The sequence below is a fragment of the Anolis sagrei genome, chromosome 6 (genome assembly GCF_037176765.1).
Source record: "Anolis sagrei isolate rAnoSag1 chromosome 6, rAnoSag1.mat, whole genome shotgun sequence".
Taxonomy (NCBI): Eukaryota; Metazoa; Chordata; class Lepidosauria; order Squamata; family Dactyloidae; genus Anolis; species Anolis sagrei.
Window position 1 is genome coordinate 5994894 of NC_090026.1, and position 13797 is coordinate 6008690.

The window sequence follows — 13797 nt, forward strand, 5'->3', positions numbered from 1 at the left end:
AAGTTTGGGTCTGTATTTTTTATTTACGTATGTACATGTAAATATTCAGCTGTTGTATCCTTGCATGTATGAATGAATTGGTCTCATAGCCTTTCTCCCTGCTGTGGGAGAAAATGAGTATTTCTGTGAGGTTCCCACTCGATATTCACACATCCTGAAGCATTTCAGGAAATTATTCTGCACAGTTTTTTGGGCAACAATGGTGTGTTTTAATAGAAAAATGATTCACAATTGCTCACAATACACAGTTTCCAGCTGATCATATTTTTTGCACACTTCACTGTTGTTTTTTTGTATATAAAAAGAAAAAAAACAACTCAGAAATCTTGGACACAAAATTGTGGATCTCTGGAAGCAATGGAGTTTTTGTATGGAAAGAATGTTTTTTTTTTCAAAGCCACCCTTGTATTTGGGTTTATTTATTTATCATGTCAGGGGCAACCAGACAATTGTATTACATTTCTAACAGAACAAAACAAACAAACAGATGAAAAACACAAAGTTTGCAAACTTGGTAGTTGATTAAATGTCCTTTGACCAGTATCTGGCCCCTTGGAGTGCCTCTGGTGTTGCTGCAAGAAGGTCCTCCCTTGTGCATGTGGCAGGGCTCAGGTTGCATTGCAGCAAGTGGTCAGTGGTTTGCTCTTCTTCACACTCGCATGTCGTGGATTCCACTTTGTAGCCCCATTTCTTGAGGTTGGCTCTGCATCTCGTGGTGCCAGAGCGCAGTCTGTTCAGCGCCTTCCAAGTCGCCCAGTCTTCTGTGTGCCCAAGGGGGAGTCTCTCATTTGGTATCAGCCATTGATTGAGGTTCTGGGTTTGAGCCTACCACTTTTGGACTCTCGCTTGCTGAGGTGTTCCAGCGAGTGTCTCTGTAGATCTTAGAAAACTATGTCTTGATTTAAGTAATTGACATGCTGGCTGATACCCAAACAAGGGATGGGCTGGAGATGTCTCTGCCTTGGTCCTTTCACTATTGGCTGCTATTTCCCAGCGGATATATTCGGGTAAAAACTTGTATGAAACACATGAACTGCAAGTACCAAATGAAACCTGCATAGAATCCTACTTTCTGCATTATGCTCGTTGTGTGTTTTCCTGGTTGTCAGGAATCCCACTTTTCAGGTGAGGAATGACTAACAGTGCCTATTCTTTCCACTCCTATTACATTCTGCCTGACTGGGCATAGGATCAGAGAAAGATTGGGTCCACTAAGTGCTAACTGTGGCAGTTATATTGTTAACATGAGCCACTAGGAAAGAAAACAACACATTGATGGTCTTGCAAACATTATGTTCAAATAAAAAAGCAATGCGCTGAAGAATGTGTACGCCCGTGTCCCTTTGCAGTCAGAGAACTCCGATGCCTATGCTTTTTCAGCTGCCATCAGACAAGGGTTAATGAAGAGGATTTGGGGGTGTTTTTCAAATGAATGTTCCTCCATGTGAGCCCAAGGGCTGGGAACATTAGGATTCCAGGCGAGCGCATCTCCTTCCCGCCAGTGCTGTTGCAGAGCTGACATCAAATGGTCCCAGCAACTTTGGAGAGAGTTTGAAGATATCAAAAGCCACTGAACGTTTGTCCCAACCCGAGCCCTGGAGCTGTCCTCGCGCACGTCAAATGCCAGGAGGTTACATGTGAGCGATGCTAGTTCTGGTGCCAGCCTCACCGTTCTCACACTGTGAAAAAGAGTATCAAGCCAGAAAATGGAAGGGGGAGGTAAAGGCGGGCGGCAAGGGGTCCTTGTTCTTGGGCCATCAGCCATTCCGGTTGGGAGAGCCTGGTAACTGTACTCCAAAACAGCCCTGCTGCTCCCAAACTGGCTTTGACAAACTGCCCAGGGCTGCTTCGGAAGGGCCTTTCTAGCGCGAGGGCAAAGAAGTTGCAAATTGAGTCCCAGCCTCCATTAAAAGTCTTCATATCCTTCCCTTTTTAAGAACACCAAATAGTTGGCTCTTCAGGTAGCCTGAGGTAGCGGTCCAAAACATGAGTGATTATTATTAGAGTGCATTCAGTGGTTAGAGATCTTGATTTAAGGAGCAAACACTCCAATGACTTGGAGAATGAAATTAAGCTTCATTGTAAAATAGGGAAATCACGCAGGGTGTTGATCATACCTAGTGTTATCGTTCAGCCTGAAATTGTGTCTGAAATAAATGGAGATTATGGTTTTTCTGGGCCTGTGTCTGATGTCAATGGGGATGATGATTTTCCTGGGCCTGAGTTGTCAAGGAGACACTGATGATATATGGTTTTATATCATATGCTAATGGTTTTAATTACATTTTACGGTATTGGGGCATTAAATTGTTGCCAACTGTAGAATCATAGAATCATAGAATCAAAGAGTTGGAAGAGACCTCATGGGCCATCCAGTCCAACCCCATTCTGCCAAGAAGCAGGAATATTGCATTCAATCACCCCTGACAGATGGCCATCCAGCCTCTGTTTAAAAGCTTCCAAAGAAGGAGCCTCCACCACACTCCAGGGCAGAGAGGTCAACTGCTGAATGGCTCGCACAGTCAGGAAGTTCTTCCTCATGTTCAGATAGAATCTCCTCTCTTGCCGAAGCCATTGTTCCATTGCGTCCTAGTCTCCAGGGAAGTAGAAAACAAGCTTGCTCCCTCCTTCCTGTTACTTCCTCTCACATATTTATACATGGCTATCATATCTCCTCTCAGCCTTCTCTTCTTCAGGCTAAACATGCCCAGCTCCTTAAGCTGCTGCTCATAGGGCTTGTTCTCCAGACCCTTGATCATTTTAGCTGCCCTCCTCTGGACACATTCCAGCTTGTCAATATCTCTCTTGAATTGTGGTGCCCAGAACTGGACACAATATTCCAGGTGTGGTCTAAACAAAGCGGAATAGAGTATGGGTAGCATGACTTCCCTGGATCTAGACACTCTGCTCCTATTGATGCAGGCCAAAATCCCATTGGCTCTTTTTGCTGCCACATCACATTGCTGGCTCATGTTTAACTTGTTGTCCACGAGGACTCCAAGATCTCTTTCACACGTACTGCTCTCGAGCCAGGCATTGTCCCCCATTCTGTAAACCGCCTCGAGTCGCCTTTGGGCTGAGAAAGGCAGTATACAAATATAGTAAATAAATAATAAATAAATAAGTCCTGGCCTTATTGAAAGGCCTGGTTCTGGCCTTGCTGAGAGGCCTGGGGTTTCTCATGAACAGAGTGCTTCTCCTGTAGATTCCCAAGGTCAAATTCCTGAAAGGGGCTCACAGCAGCCTTTCTCTGAGAAACTGTCTTCTGATGATGATTTGTTAGGTGCAGAAGTTAATTAGATCAAAGCTAGAATGCAAGACTTTTGTAAACTAAGGGAAAGTTCTCAAGCTTGCCAAATCATTATCTGGTTGTAAAGGCAAACGGAATGTTTTCCTTTTGTTTCAAGAGACAGTAAAGGCTTTATATGAGATGGGGAAAGGATTTTAGCTCAGTTTAGTCAACATTGAATTTTCATGACCATCTTTTTTCCAAGTAGATTTCTAGCATCATGTTTCAAGTTTTGCCAGGTTCTTGTTCTGGGTATTGGATCTCTATGCTGTCTTGTTGTCTTGGATTTTGCATCCTTGGATCTTGTGTTTTTACCTTTTTATCTTGAAGTTCATGGACTATTTGTTATCTTTGGAATATACTGTTTTGGACTATACTGTTTCCATCATTTTATTGCTTGGCTTTCATATATTCTTCAATAAACTGCTTGCTGGTTTTACAATACTGGTGTGGTGTTTAAGGACAGAGGTATTCCTGCTCTGGGATACAACACCTAGCTACATCTTGGAAGGCTGAGAGGGGAATCATGGGAAGAAGAAAGGGTTGAGAAAAAGCCCTAAGAGTATCAGTTCACATCACAGAGGGTTCAGGATAGATGACAGGCAGAGAAAGGGAGGTCACTCAAACTATCTAACCCAGTAGTTCTCAACCTGTGGGTCCCCAGGTGTTTTGGCCTACAACTCCCAGAAATCCCAGCCAGTTTACCAGTTGTTAGGATTTCTGGAAGATGAAGGCAAAAACATCTGGGGACCCACAGGCTGAGAACCACTGATCTAACCCTATTACTGCTGCTCACTGTGAGGCATCCTTCAGTGGTTGTATGTCCAACAACGATGGTCCTCCTTATGACAGAAGGATAGGCAGGTACAGTCATGCTCTTTGCCTTCAGAGCCTTATACAACACAACACCACCTGTCTTAGTGGATCCCTGGATACAATAGTTCTGGTTGGCAATCTGTTGACTCCATGCTGATTCTGTTTCTCCTTTTGCTCAGGTGTTTCAAGGCATGCTTCGGGCCCACAAGGACTTCCATGATACCAAGCCCAGCTTGACACGCCTATGGATTCATGAGTGCTTCAGGTAAAGGCATCATGAAGGTTTCTTTCTGCTGTTCCAGGTGGATGGGCCTTGGAGCATCCTTGGGGTAGTGGAGTGAAGGGTGGTTGGCTTCTGAAACAGAGGCCCATTATAGAAACAGAGGCCCTGTGGCCATATCCTTGTCTGGTTAAAGAAAGATAAGATCCACTTCACCTCAGCCTCCTTACATGCTGTTCCTTGTGGTAGTTGGACACCAGGAGTCCTCAGGAGAAACTTGGAAAGGAAACTCTCAAAAGGCAATAGAAAGAAACTACAAGGGAGAGTCTCAAGGCACTTGTGGGATTGGAGGAGAGGGAGAAACTGAAGCTTAGCTAGATCAACCTGTCTGTTGGTGGGCCTGGTCATGAGTTATGGATGTCCTATAGAGAAAGGCAGGCTTTTCATAAGTAGACCTTGTTTCTCACAAGAGCCCTTCTCTTTCTTTGGGGCTTTAAGGAATTAGCTTGTCTTCCATGGGGCTGGGCCCACACAGAGGCCACTGGAGGTGTGTATATTGAAAAGTGACCCTATAAGCCTCAGAACACATGGATTCTTTCTCCTCTACTTCAGGGTTTTCTCTGACCGCCTGGTGGATGCTTCAGACATGGAGACCTTTGTGGTCCTCCTGAGTGAGAAGCTGGGATCGTTCTTTGACCTGACCTTGCACAATCTCTGCCCCAACAAGCGCTCCCCCATCTTTGGTTTGTATCTGTGGCTCTTATTTTTCTGGGTTTTTTTAAGGATTTGTGTCCTTTTCTACATATGGCACTCACAGCCTAATCATCATATACAAAATATACAGAATAATTCTGTGCTTGTTTGGGATGTAATTGACTGAAGGTCAAAAATATGACTGCAACTATGAATGCGAGTCTTCTTGAGCATATCTCACCAGCTCCTGTTCAAGAAGGTTGGGAGTTGCAGGATACTTTTTGGCTTGTCTGGTTCTGGAGCAATGGGTATCAAATCCTGGATGGTCAGAGCAATGGGAGGCTGGAAGTGAGGTTCCCCAAAGACATGGAGTATCTATTCTCTCCAGGGGACTTCATGCGCAATGTGTATGAAGACCTGTCAGACATGAATATCCTGAAGGCAGAGATGGAGCGTGCGCTGGAGGAGTACAACCGAACGCCAGGGATGGTGCCCATGAGACTGGTGCTTTTCCGTGATGCCATTGAGCACAGTGAGTGTGTGGAGTTGCAATCCTGGGTGGTGCCAGGATGGTTTCCACTTGGGTGGGAAACAGCTCAATCCGGAAACAAATCACAATATATTTGCTGCCAGTATCTTTGCAAGCTCCTAGTGCCTCCAGTCAAAATGATTTGACCTGTCCCTCCACAGATTGCCCATTGCAAGACAAAAAATTGAAGAAGCAATGGGAAAATGTGGAAGGGTTGTGAAGGGAAGGCAAATATATGTCTTCTTAAACTAAGTGTATGAGGTGCAGGTTTGGAAGCTCTGCTTCTGATGGGCTACAACTTGGAGTTGCCCTCAGCTAGTATGAACGTTGTGCTGGTGAGTAGTCTTATTAACTACCAGCAGGTGATGGATAGCTGTTTCTCGGCAAGACAGGAGGGGGAGGCTCTCCTCCGATCCCAATTTCTATGATAATTAAAATACGAAGTGTGATGGCATGCATGTTGATTTATGGTGGGCAGGGGGAACCGGTATTGGAGACCAAGATATTTTTCTTCTTCCTTTCCAATGCAGTCACATTTCTGAGCCACCCTTGCATCTCGTTTCTGTCACAGGACTGAGAGAAAGCTGTTGAGTGAGTGGGCTTATTAACAAAAGACCCTCCTCATAAATGCACAGCAGAGTAACTTACCAGCAGTGGTGTAACCCAGCACCAATAGCCCAAAGTGATAAAAGAATAAAAACACACAGACCCATGTTATCTCTTCCATAAGAGGATTTTCTTTATAGCAAAATAATATGGTTGGACTATTTACAGCAACAAGGTTTCCATGACATAAATAAAGATCTACCTTCACACTGGAGCTTCGCACACAAGGCATTCTCATACTGAGGCTTACCTCACACACTAAGGCCTACCTCACACAGAGGCTTCTCTCACAGACTAAGGCCTACCTCACACTGTGAGACCTTCTCACAAGCTGAGACCTTTCTCCCACTGAGGCAAACTCACACAGAGGCCTACTACACAGAGACACACCTGCTCATATAGAGTTGCAGTTTTCGCTGTCATTGCATCCATTTAACCCTTTCAGTACTAGACTCACATTTTTGTAATTAAAATTATCTAGTTAATTTTTAATATTTCTGACACATTAGCCATGGGGTCTGTGGTATTCTGGGTACTGTAGTTAAAAATAAGCTCTGGTTATTGCATAACAAGGCTATTGTTTGGAAGCCCACCCAAATGGGCTCTGCTGCCAAATTGTCTCTGTTGTGACAGCCTGGCCTTTGCTTTCCCACAGTAACTCGCATTGTCCGGGTGATCAGTCAGCCCCGAGGGAACATGCTGCTGGTAGGCATTGGAGGCAGTGGCCGCCAGAGCTTGGCACGCCTGGCCTCCTCCATTTGCGAGTACTACACCTTCCAGATCGAGATCTCCCGGCAGTACCGGAAACAAGAGTTCCGAGAAGGTGAGGACATGCTCCTCCTCGAACTCTGGGGACTGGGTTGCAGGCCTAGGCCCATGTGGCTTTGTGGCTGTGCCTTTGAATGGACCTCACTCTTTTTTTGCCACAGATATCAAGAAGCTCTACCGCCAGACAGGCATAGACCAAAAGCCCACCACCTTCCTCTTTGTGGACACCCAGATTGCAGATGAATGCTTCCTGGAGGACATCAACAATATCCTCAGCTCTGGGGAGGTGCCCAACCTCTACAAGCCAGATGAATTTGAGGAGGTGCGTGCACTTTGGTGTTTCTGGAAAGATTGTGCTGGTGGTGAACCAGGAAGCAGAAAAGCACGGATTCCTCTGTGTCCCAACTTCATGCCATTCCTGGATTTTGTCTCCTTTCAGTTATTCTAAATGCCATCCCTTTGCCTTAGATGTTTGGAAAGATTTCTTTTTATATAAGTGTGGCTGGGGGAATTCAACGTTCTGAAAAATTGACTTTTCCCTTTCCAAGTTCTACCAAGAATCAATTTTAACAAAGCAGAACAAAGCTTTGTTTACAAAGCTTTCAGATCCACAAAACCTTGTTTGTGGATCTAAAAGCCAGGCCCAGAGGCCTAGGAAGAGGGGGCCCTGTTACTCCTGTGATTCTCCCTGGAACCAAAGTTCATCTGTGCTGGCCTTGGGAGTTGTAGTCCCAACTCTAAAGCCTCTTTTCCACATCAGGGCTAAGTTCTGGGAAACTTGAAGAAATGGATAAGCAGCACACCTTGGAGATGGGCAGAGTTCCTGAAACTCTATAGTGACAGTGGACATCCCCGCTGTGTATCTAAGCTTAGGAAAGCAACTTTGAGCCTTCCCTCCCCTCTTCTCCCAGTATTTCTGCTTCCCTTAAGACAGTGTTTCTCAACCTTCTCAATGCTGTGACCCCTTAATCCATTTCCTCATGTTGTGGTGACCCCCAACCATAACATTATGTTCAGTGCTACTTCACAACTGTCATTTTGCTACCGTTATGAATCGTCATGTAAATATCTGATGGGCAGGATGTATTTTCATTCACTGGACCAAATTTGGCACAAATACCCAATACACCCAAATTTGAATACTGGTGTGTTTGTGGGGGGGGGGGGGGGGGTTACTTTGTCATTTGGGAGTTGTAGTTGCTGGGATTTATAGTTCACCTTCAATCAAATAGCATTCAGAACTCCACCCGCAATAATATTGAACCAACCTTGGCACACAGAATTCCCATGACCAACAGAAAATACTGGAAGAGTTTGGTGGGCATTGGCCTTGAGTTTTGGAGTTGTAGTTCACCTACATCCAGAGAGCTCTGTGGACTCAAGCAATGATGGATCTGGACCAAACCTGGCATGAATATTCAACATGCCCAAGTGTGAACACTGGTGGAGTTTGGGGAAAATAGACCTGGACATTTGGGAGTTTTAGTTGCTGAGATTTATAGTCCACCAACAGTCAAAGAACATTCTGAACCCAACCAAAAATAGAATTGGGCTCAACTTCCCACACAGAACCCCAACAACCAACAGAAAATGCTGCGTTTTGTGATACTCTTTGGCAACCCCTCTGACACACCCTCGCGACCCCCTGAGGGTTCCCAACCCCCAAGTTGAGAAACACTGCCTTAAGACATTAGAGGTGGAAGTTGCCTTTTCTTGAGTCAGATCCATGCCCAGTCTAGCTCATCGTAGGCCTCATTGGTTGGCAATCCCTTCCCAAGCCCTCTAACAAAAGGAGGACTTTGACACCTTTCCTTCCTTCCTTCCTTCCTTCCTTCCTTCCTTCCTTCCTTCCTTCCTTCCTTCTCAGTGGTTCACAACCTTTTATTGATCAGGGACCACTTGGCCAGGGACCACTTTGATCAGGGACCACTCTCAAAAATTAGTACCAAAAGGGTTAGAATTGGTTTTTGGTCAACTTTAGATTTGGTTTGGTTATTTGGGGTGCTGATTCAGAAAATTGCATTGGATGGACCACATCAGCTCTAGAACATACGTGATTGGCACTGCACCCATTGTGCCAATCACCACTGGGACCAACATATGTTATCCAGTAGTCGCCATCTGCTCACCCACAGAAAACCAAATTTAATAAGCATCAGCACTATAATAGGGTTTTGCAAGACTAGTCACTCTCGTTGCAACAGTGTAGTAGCGGTGAGACCGCAGACCATATTTTAGTTCTTGCAGACCACTGGTATTCCACGGACCAAAGGTTGGGAACCACTGTTCTTGCTGGATAAGCCAAGGTTTGAGCCTGGAACCTTGTGGATGCTCTCCCACAAAGCCTCAACTTTTCCTGGGTGCTACGTGGCACACCAAATGCCATTGAACTGCATTTGCCAGCATTTTTGCCCTTATGTTGCCAATAACTTTGGGGAGCTGTAATTCAATGCCATTTGGAGGACCATAACATTTCCATGTTCAAGCCACCTCTGTGGCCAACTCTTCCTGCTTCTTTGTCTGTGGCCCATGGAAGACCTGTGGGCCCCCCACTCAGAAGATGGAGTTGCCCCTTATTGCCTCACGCCAGCCTTTGGTTCTGCCTCACCATTCTCTCTTTAAGGAGCGTTCGAACACAGTGTGGCCTCTTTTGCCCTGATGCTCCTTTTGTCTCTCCAGATCCAAAACAATATCATTGATGGGGCTCGAGCGGAGGGCATCCAGGAGAGCCTCGACAGCCTCTTTGCCTACCTGATTGAAAGGGTGCGGAACAACCTGCATGTGGTGCTGTGCCTGAGCCCCGTTGGGGATCCTTTCAGGTAAGAAGAAGGGTGGCACAAAGGGCGGCTGTCTAGACAGGGAAGGCAGCGGCTCCTGCTTGGAGCAACACCGACCCCTGGCGGGCAAGAGCAGAGAGGCCGTTGACTAAATAGTACTGATCTGGTAGGAAAGGGAGAAAATGATCCTGGGCTAGCCAGTCACAAAAGGTAAAACAAAAAAATAGGGATCTTATCACATTGGGGAATACTCCATTTATATCAGTATGAATCCCGTATTTTTTAAGGACTGGATGCATACTGTCTTCAGATGGAAGCCATACTGATCCCATTGCACACAATTCTTACAATTTGAAAATACTGCACTTTGACTCCACGCCACAGAAGTCTAGCTTCTCCTAATCCATTTGCATCACTTTATTATTATTATTATTATTATTATTATTATTATTATTCACAACAGGTTAGTACACAGGAGCCCCCGGTGGCGCAGTAGGGTTAAACCCCTGTGCCGGCAGGACTGAAGACCGACAGGTCGCAGGTTCGAATCTGGGGAGAGGTGGATGAGCTCCCTCTATTAGCTGCAGCTCCTCATGCGGGGACATGAGAGAAGCCTCCCACAAGGATGATAAAACATCACAAATCATCCAGGCGTCCCCTGGGCAATGTCCTTGCAGACGGCCAATTCTCTCACAACAGGAGCGGTTGCTCCTGACACACACACAAAAAAAAAATACACAGCAAACAAGATCACTATGCTGTTGAATTGGATCACACATCGGACACTTCCCAAGTGTCTAGGATTGTGTGATGTATCGGTGAATAATGCATGCAGTAAGGTGGCCTTTTGCAGCTGGAAGATGGTAATTTTGTCAGCGCCGATTGTGTTTAAGTGCAGGCCAAGGTCTTTAGGCACTGCACCCAGTGTACCGATCACCACTGGGACCACCTTGACTGGCTTGTGCCACAGTCTTTGTAGTTCAATCTTTAAATCCTCATATCGTGTCAGCTTTTCCAGTTGCTTCTCTTCAATCCTGCTGTCGCCTGGGATTGCAACATCAACAATCCATACTTTAGGTTCTTGTAGGTTTTTTCGGGCTATATGGCCATGTTCTAGAGGCATTTTCTCCTGACGTTTCGCCTGCATCTATGGGAAGCATCCTCAGAGGTAGTGAGGTCTGTTGGAATTAGGAAAATGTGTTTATATATCTGTGGAATTACTGGGGTGGGGCAAAGAGCTCTTCCCTGCTGGAGCTGGGTGTGAATGTTTCAACTGACCACCTTCATTAGCATTTGAAGGCCTGGCTGAGGGTGGCACAAAGGTGGCACATACTTTGTTTTTTAACACGATCATGAGGCCAGGAGTATTGAGCCCCAAAACTATTATTATTATTATTATTATTATTATTTAATATATTTTTTATTTATTAAAATCAAAAAATTGCAATAATTTAAAATAGCAAGGTGAGATAAAAGAGGAAATCAGGAAGAAAAAGTTATATCAAAAGAAAAAAAAAGGGAAATTATTTTCAAATATTGTGCAGTGACATAGCCTGGAAGTCCCAAACTACTTGAGATTCTAGCAAATGGAATGCATACTGATTTATCATCATACATAAAAACAGTTCCATATCAGAACCATATTAAATTTTTTAAATGTGATTAGAATCCTGTGTGCAATTACTCAGTTTCTGCAACATTTTGTAGATAGATTCCAACACATTACAGATAGAATGGGGCCAATGTCATGTGATAGAACCCCCTTGGAATCCCATTCAAAGAGTCTCAGAAACAGAATATGACCCAAGGTGATAAGGATTTGTGAGGGAACTGGGAAGGTGTTGGGTGCACACATCACATCAAAGTCTCTCTCCTTTGCCGTAGGAACTGGATCCGCCAGTACCCTGCCCTGGTGAACTGTACTACCATAGACTGGTTCTCTGAATGGCCCAAGGAAGCTCTGCTGGAGGTGGCAGAGAAGTACCTGGAGGGAGTGGACCTGGGAACGGTGGAACGGGGAAGCCTGGATACGGTGAGGGGCTTCAGAGAGCTTTGCTGCAAAGCCTTTGAGGGTGGCAATGGCCCAACTTTGATCATCCCTTCTTCCTTCTGCCTAGATCCATAAGCGAGTGGCTAGAATCTTTGTCACCATGCACTGGTCCGTGGCCCGGTTCTCGCAGAAGATGATGCTGGAAATCAGGCGCCATAATTACGTCACTCCCACCAACTACCTGGAGCTGGTCTCTGGCTACAAGAAGTATGTGGCTCTTTTTTAGGGGTCTGCAGGGAAGCGTCCCAAAAGAATTCTACAGAACCATCCCAGGAGGAGAAGGGGGCCCGTTGGCTTGGAGGGCTATGGGAGATTCTGCAAAGTAGTTTTATACCTAGTGATGGTCCTGAAATCACTTTCATCACCCTGACCAGGCTTTGCAAACTCCGGTCCTCTAGGTGTTTTGAACCTCAACTCCCACAATTGCTAACAGTTGGTAGGCTGCATTTCCAGGACCTGCTGAATAGCTATAATAGGGCTAGACCACGGCTAGTAGGAAGAGCCGGGGAAGTGTGAAGAGTGCAGAGCATGGACCTAACTAATAGCCAAGGTAGGGCCAGGGGCTAATCATTTCCAAAAGCCTGCTGGAACCACCAGGTTTTCAGGTCCTTGTGGAAGGAGGCTCATGACGGGACTTGTCTTATCTCTCTGGGGAGGGCCTTGCAGATTAGCCAGAGGCAGGGGGCCACTACCAAGAAGACCCTCTCCCTCATCCCCACCAGCCACACTTCAGATGGTGGTGGGAGCAAGAGAAGAGCTAAGAGTCTGCACCGGGTCATAAGGGGAGATACGATTGCAGAGATCGGCAGGGCCTGAACTGTTTACTTCAGGCACAACCAGAACAAACACTTAGAAATTCTGCATTTGTTAACTCTTGAACATCCACTTATGAATCTGTTTTGACCAAACTTCATATTTACATTTATGGTTACATTCTGAACAGTGATGGGGCTTGTCTTATCTCTCTAGAGAGTTCCAAAGGCGGGGGGGGGGGGGGGTGTCACCACCAAGAAGCCCTCTCCCTCGTCCCTACCAGCCACACTTGAGACGGTGGTGGGAGCAAGAGAAAAGCCTCCCCAGTAGGTCTAAGGGGGAGATGCGATTGCGGAGATAGGTGGGGCCCAAACCAAACCATATACTTTACCTTACTTGCAGAATTACTACCTGCTGAGATGAGAGGTCACAAGGGCAGGTCAGAAGGAGACTCTTCGGTTGTGATGGGTAGTGTGATGAAAATGGCAACCAGATCTGAGACTGCTGACAAGTGGGAAGATGTAATGGCAGCCAGTATGAGGAGAGAAATACACCTGAAAAATGTTAATTTTAGAATTAGAAAAAGCATAGAAAGGGGCAACCAGCAGTATTCAAGGGGAGGATCATCTCATCTAGGAAAAAATTACCACTTTGAAGTGTTTTACCTTTACTAAAAAGGTAGAAGGAACACCACAGAGGTATATAAAATGTATATAAAAATAGTGTATTGAAAAACATGGTAGACCTTTGGTCAGATTCAGCATGACTCTTCTTAAGTGCTTAAAAAAACCTGTTGGGTTTTCTCATCAAAGAATCTTTCATCTTCCATCCAAACAAAATGAGTCAAAGCGAGTGATTATAGTTCCATCGCTCTGCATGCGGGATGTAAGAAACAATGCCAGACATTGCTACAGGTGGTATTACTTTATGGTGGAAATCCATTTTTAGGAGAACATTGTCAGTGGCCTGGTTTGAGTAAAAAGGAACAGGAGTAGGACGGAGCTGTTACACCAGGGTGGGGAAATTGTGGCCCAGGGCTTTACGCAGTCCTCTTTGGTGGCACCTGGTGCACCGGACAATCTTCAGAGTGAAGAGAAATGTGCAATTTTATTTCCCGAACTGGCCACAGCAACTCAAAAACAGTCACATAGAATCATAGAATCATAGAGTTGGACGAGACCTTGTGGGCCATCCAGTCCAACTCAATTCTTCCAAGAAGCAGGAGAATCGCATTCAAAGCACGCCCGATAGATGACCATCCAGCCTCTGTTTAAAAGCCTCCAAAGAAGGAGCCTC

General features: G+C 45.5%; 1 protein-coding gene across 1 annotated transcript in view; it reads left to right on the forward strand.

The window, feature by feature from the left end:
- The window catches only part of DNAH2 (dynein axonemal heavy chain 2), a 202285-nt gene that overhangs the window by 139941 nt on the left and 48547 nt on the right, over positions 1–13797 (forward strand). Inside the window, exons 52-59 of the mRNA XM_060779843.2 lie at positions 4285–4370; positions 4938–5068; positions 5407–5550; positions 6809–6976; positions 7083–7243; positions 9601–9740; positions 11583–11730; positions 11816–11955. Coding sequence (XP_060635826.2) covers positions 4285–4370; positions 4938–5068; positions 5407–5550; positions 6809–6976; positions 7083–7243; positions 9601–9740; positions 11583–11730; positions 11816–11955 — 1118 coding nt within the window. The remainder of the gene's footprint in view (positions 1–4284; positions 4371–4937; positions 5069–5406; positions 5551–6808; positions 6977–7082; positions 7244–9600; positions 9741–11582; positions 11731–11815; positions 11956–13797) is intronic.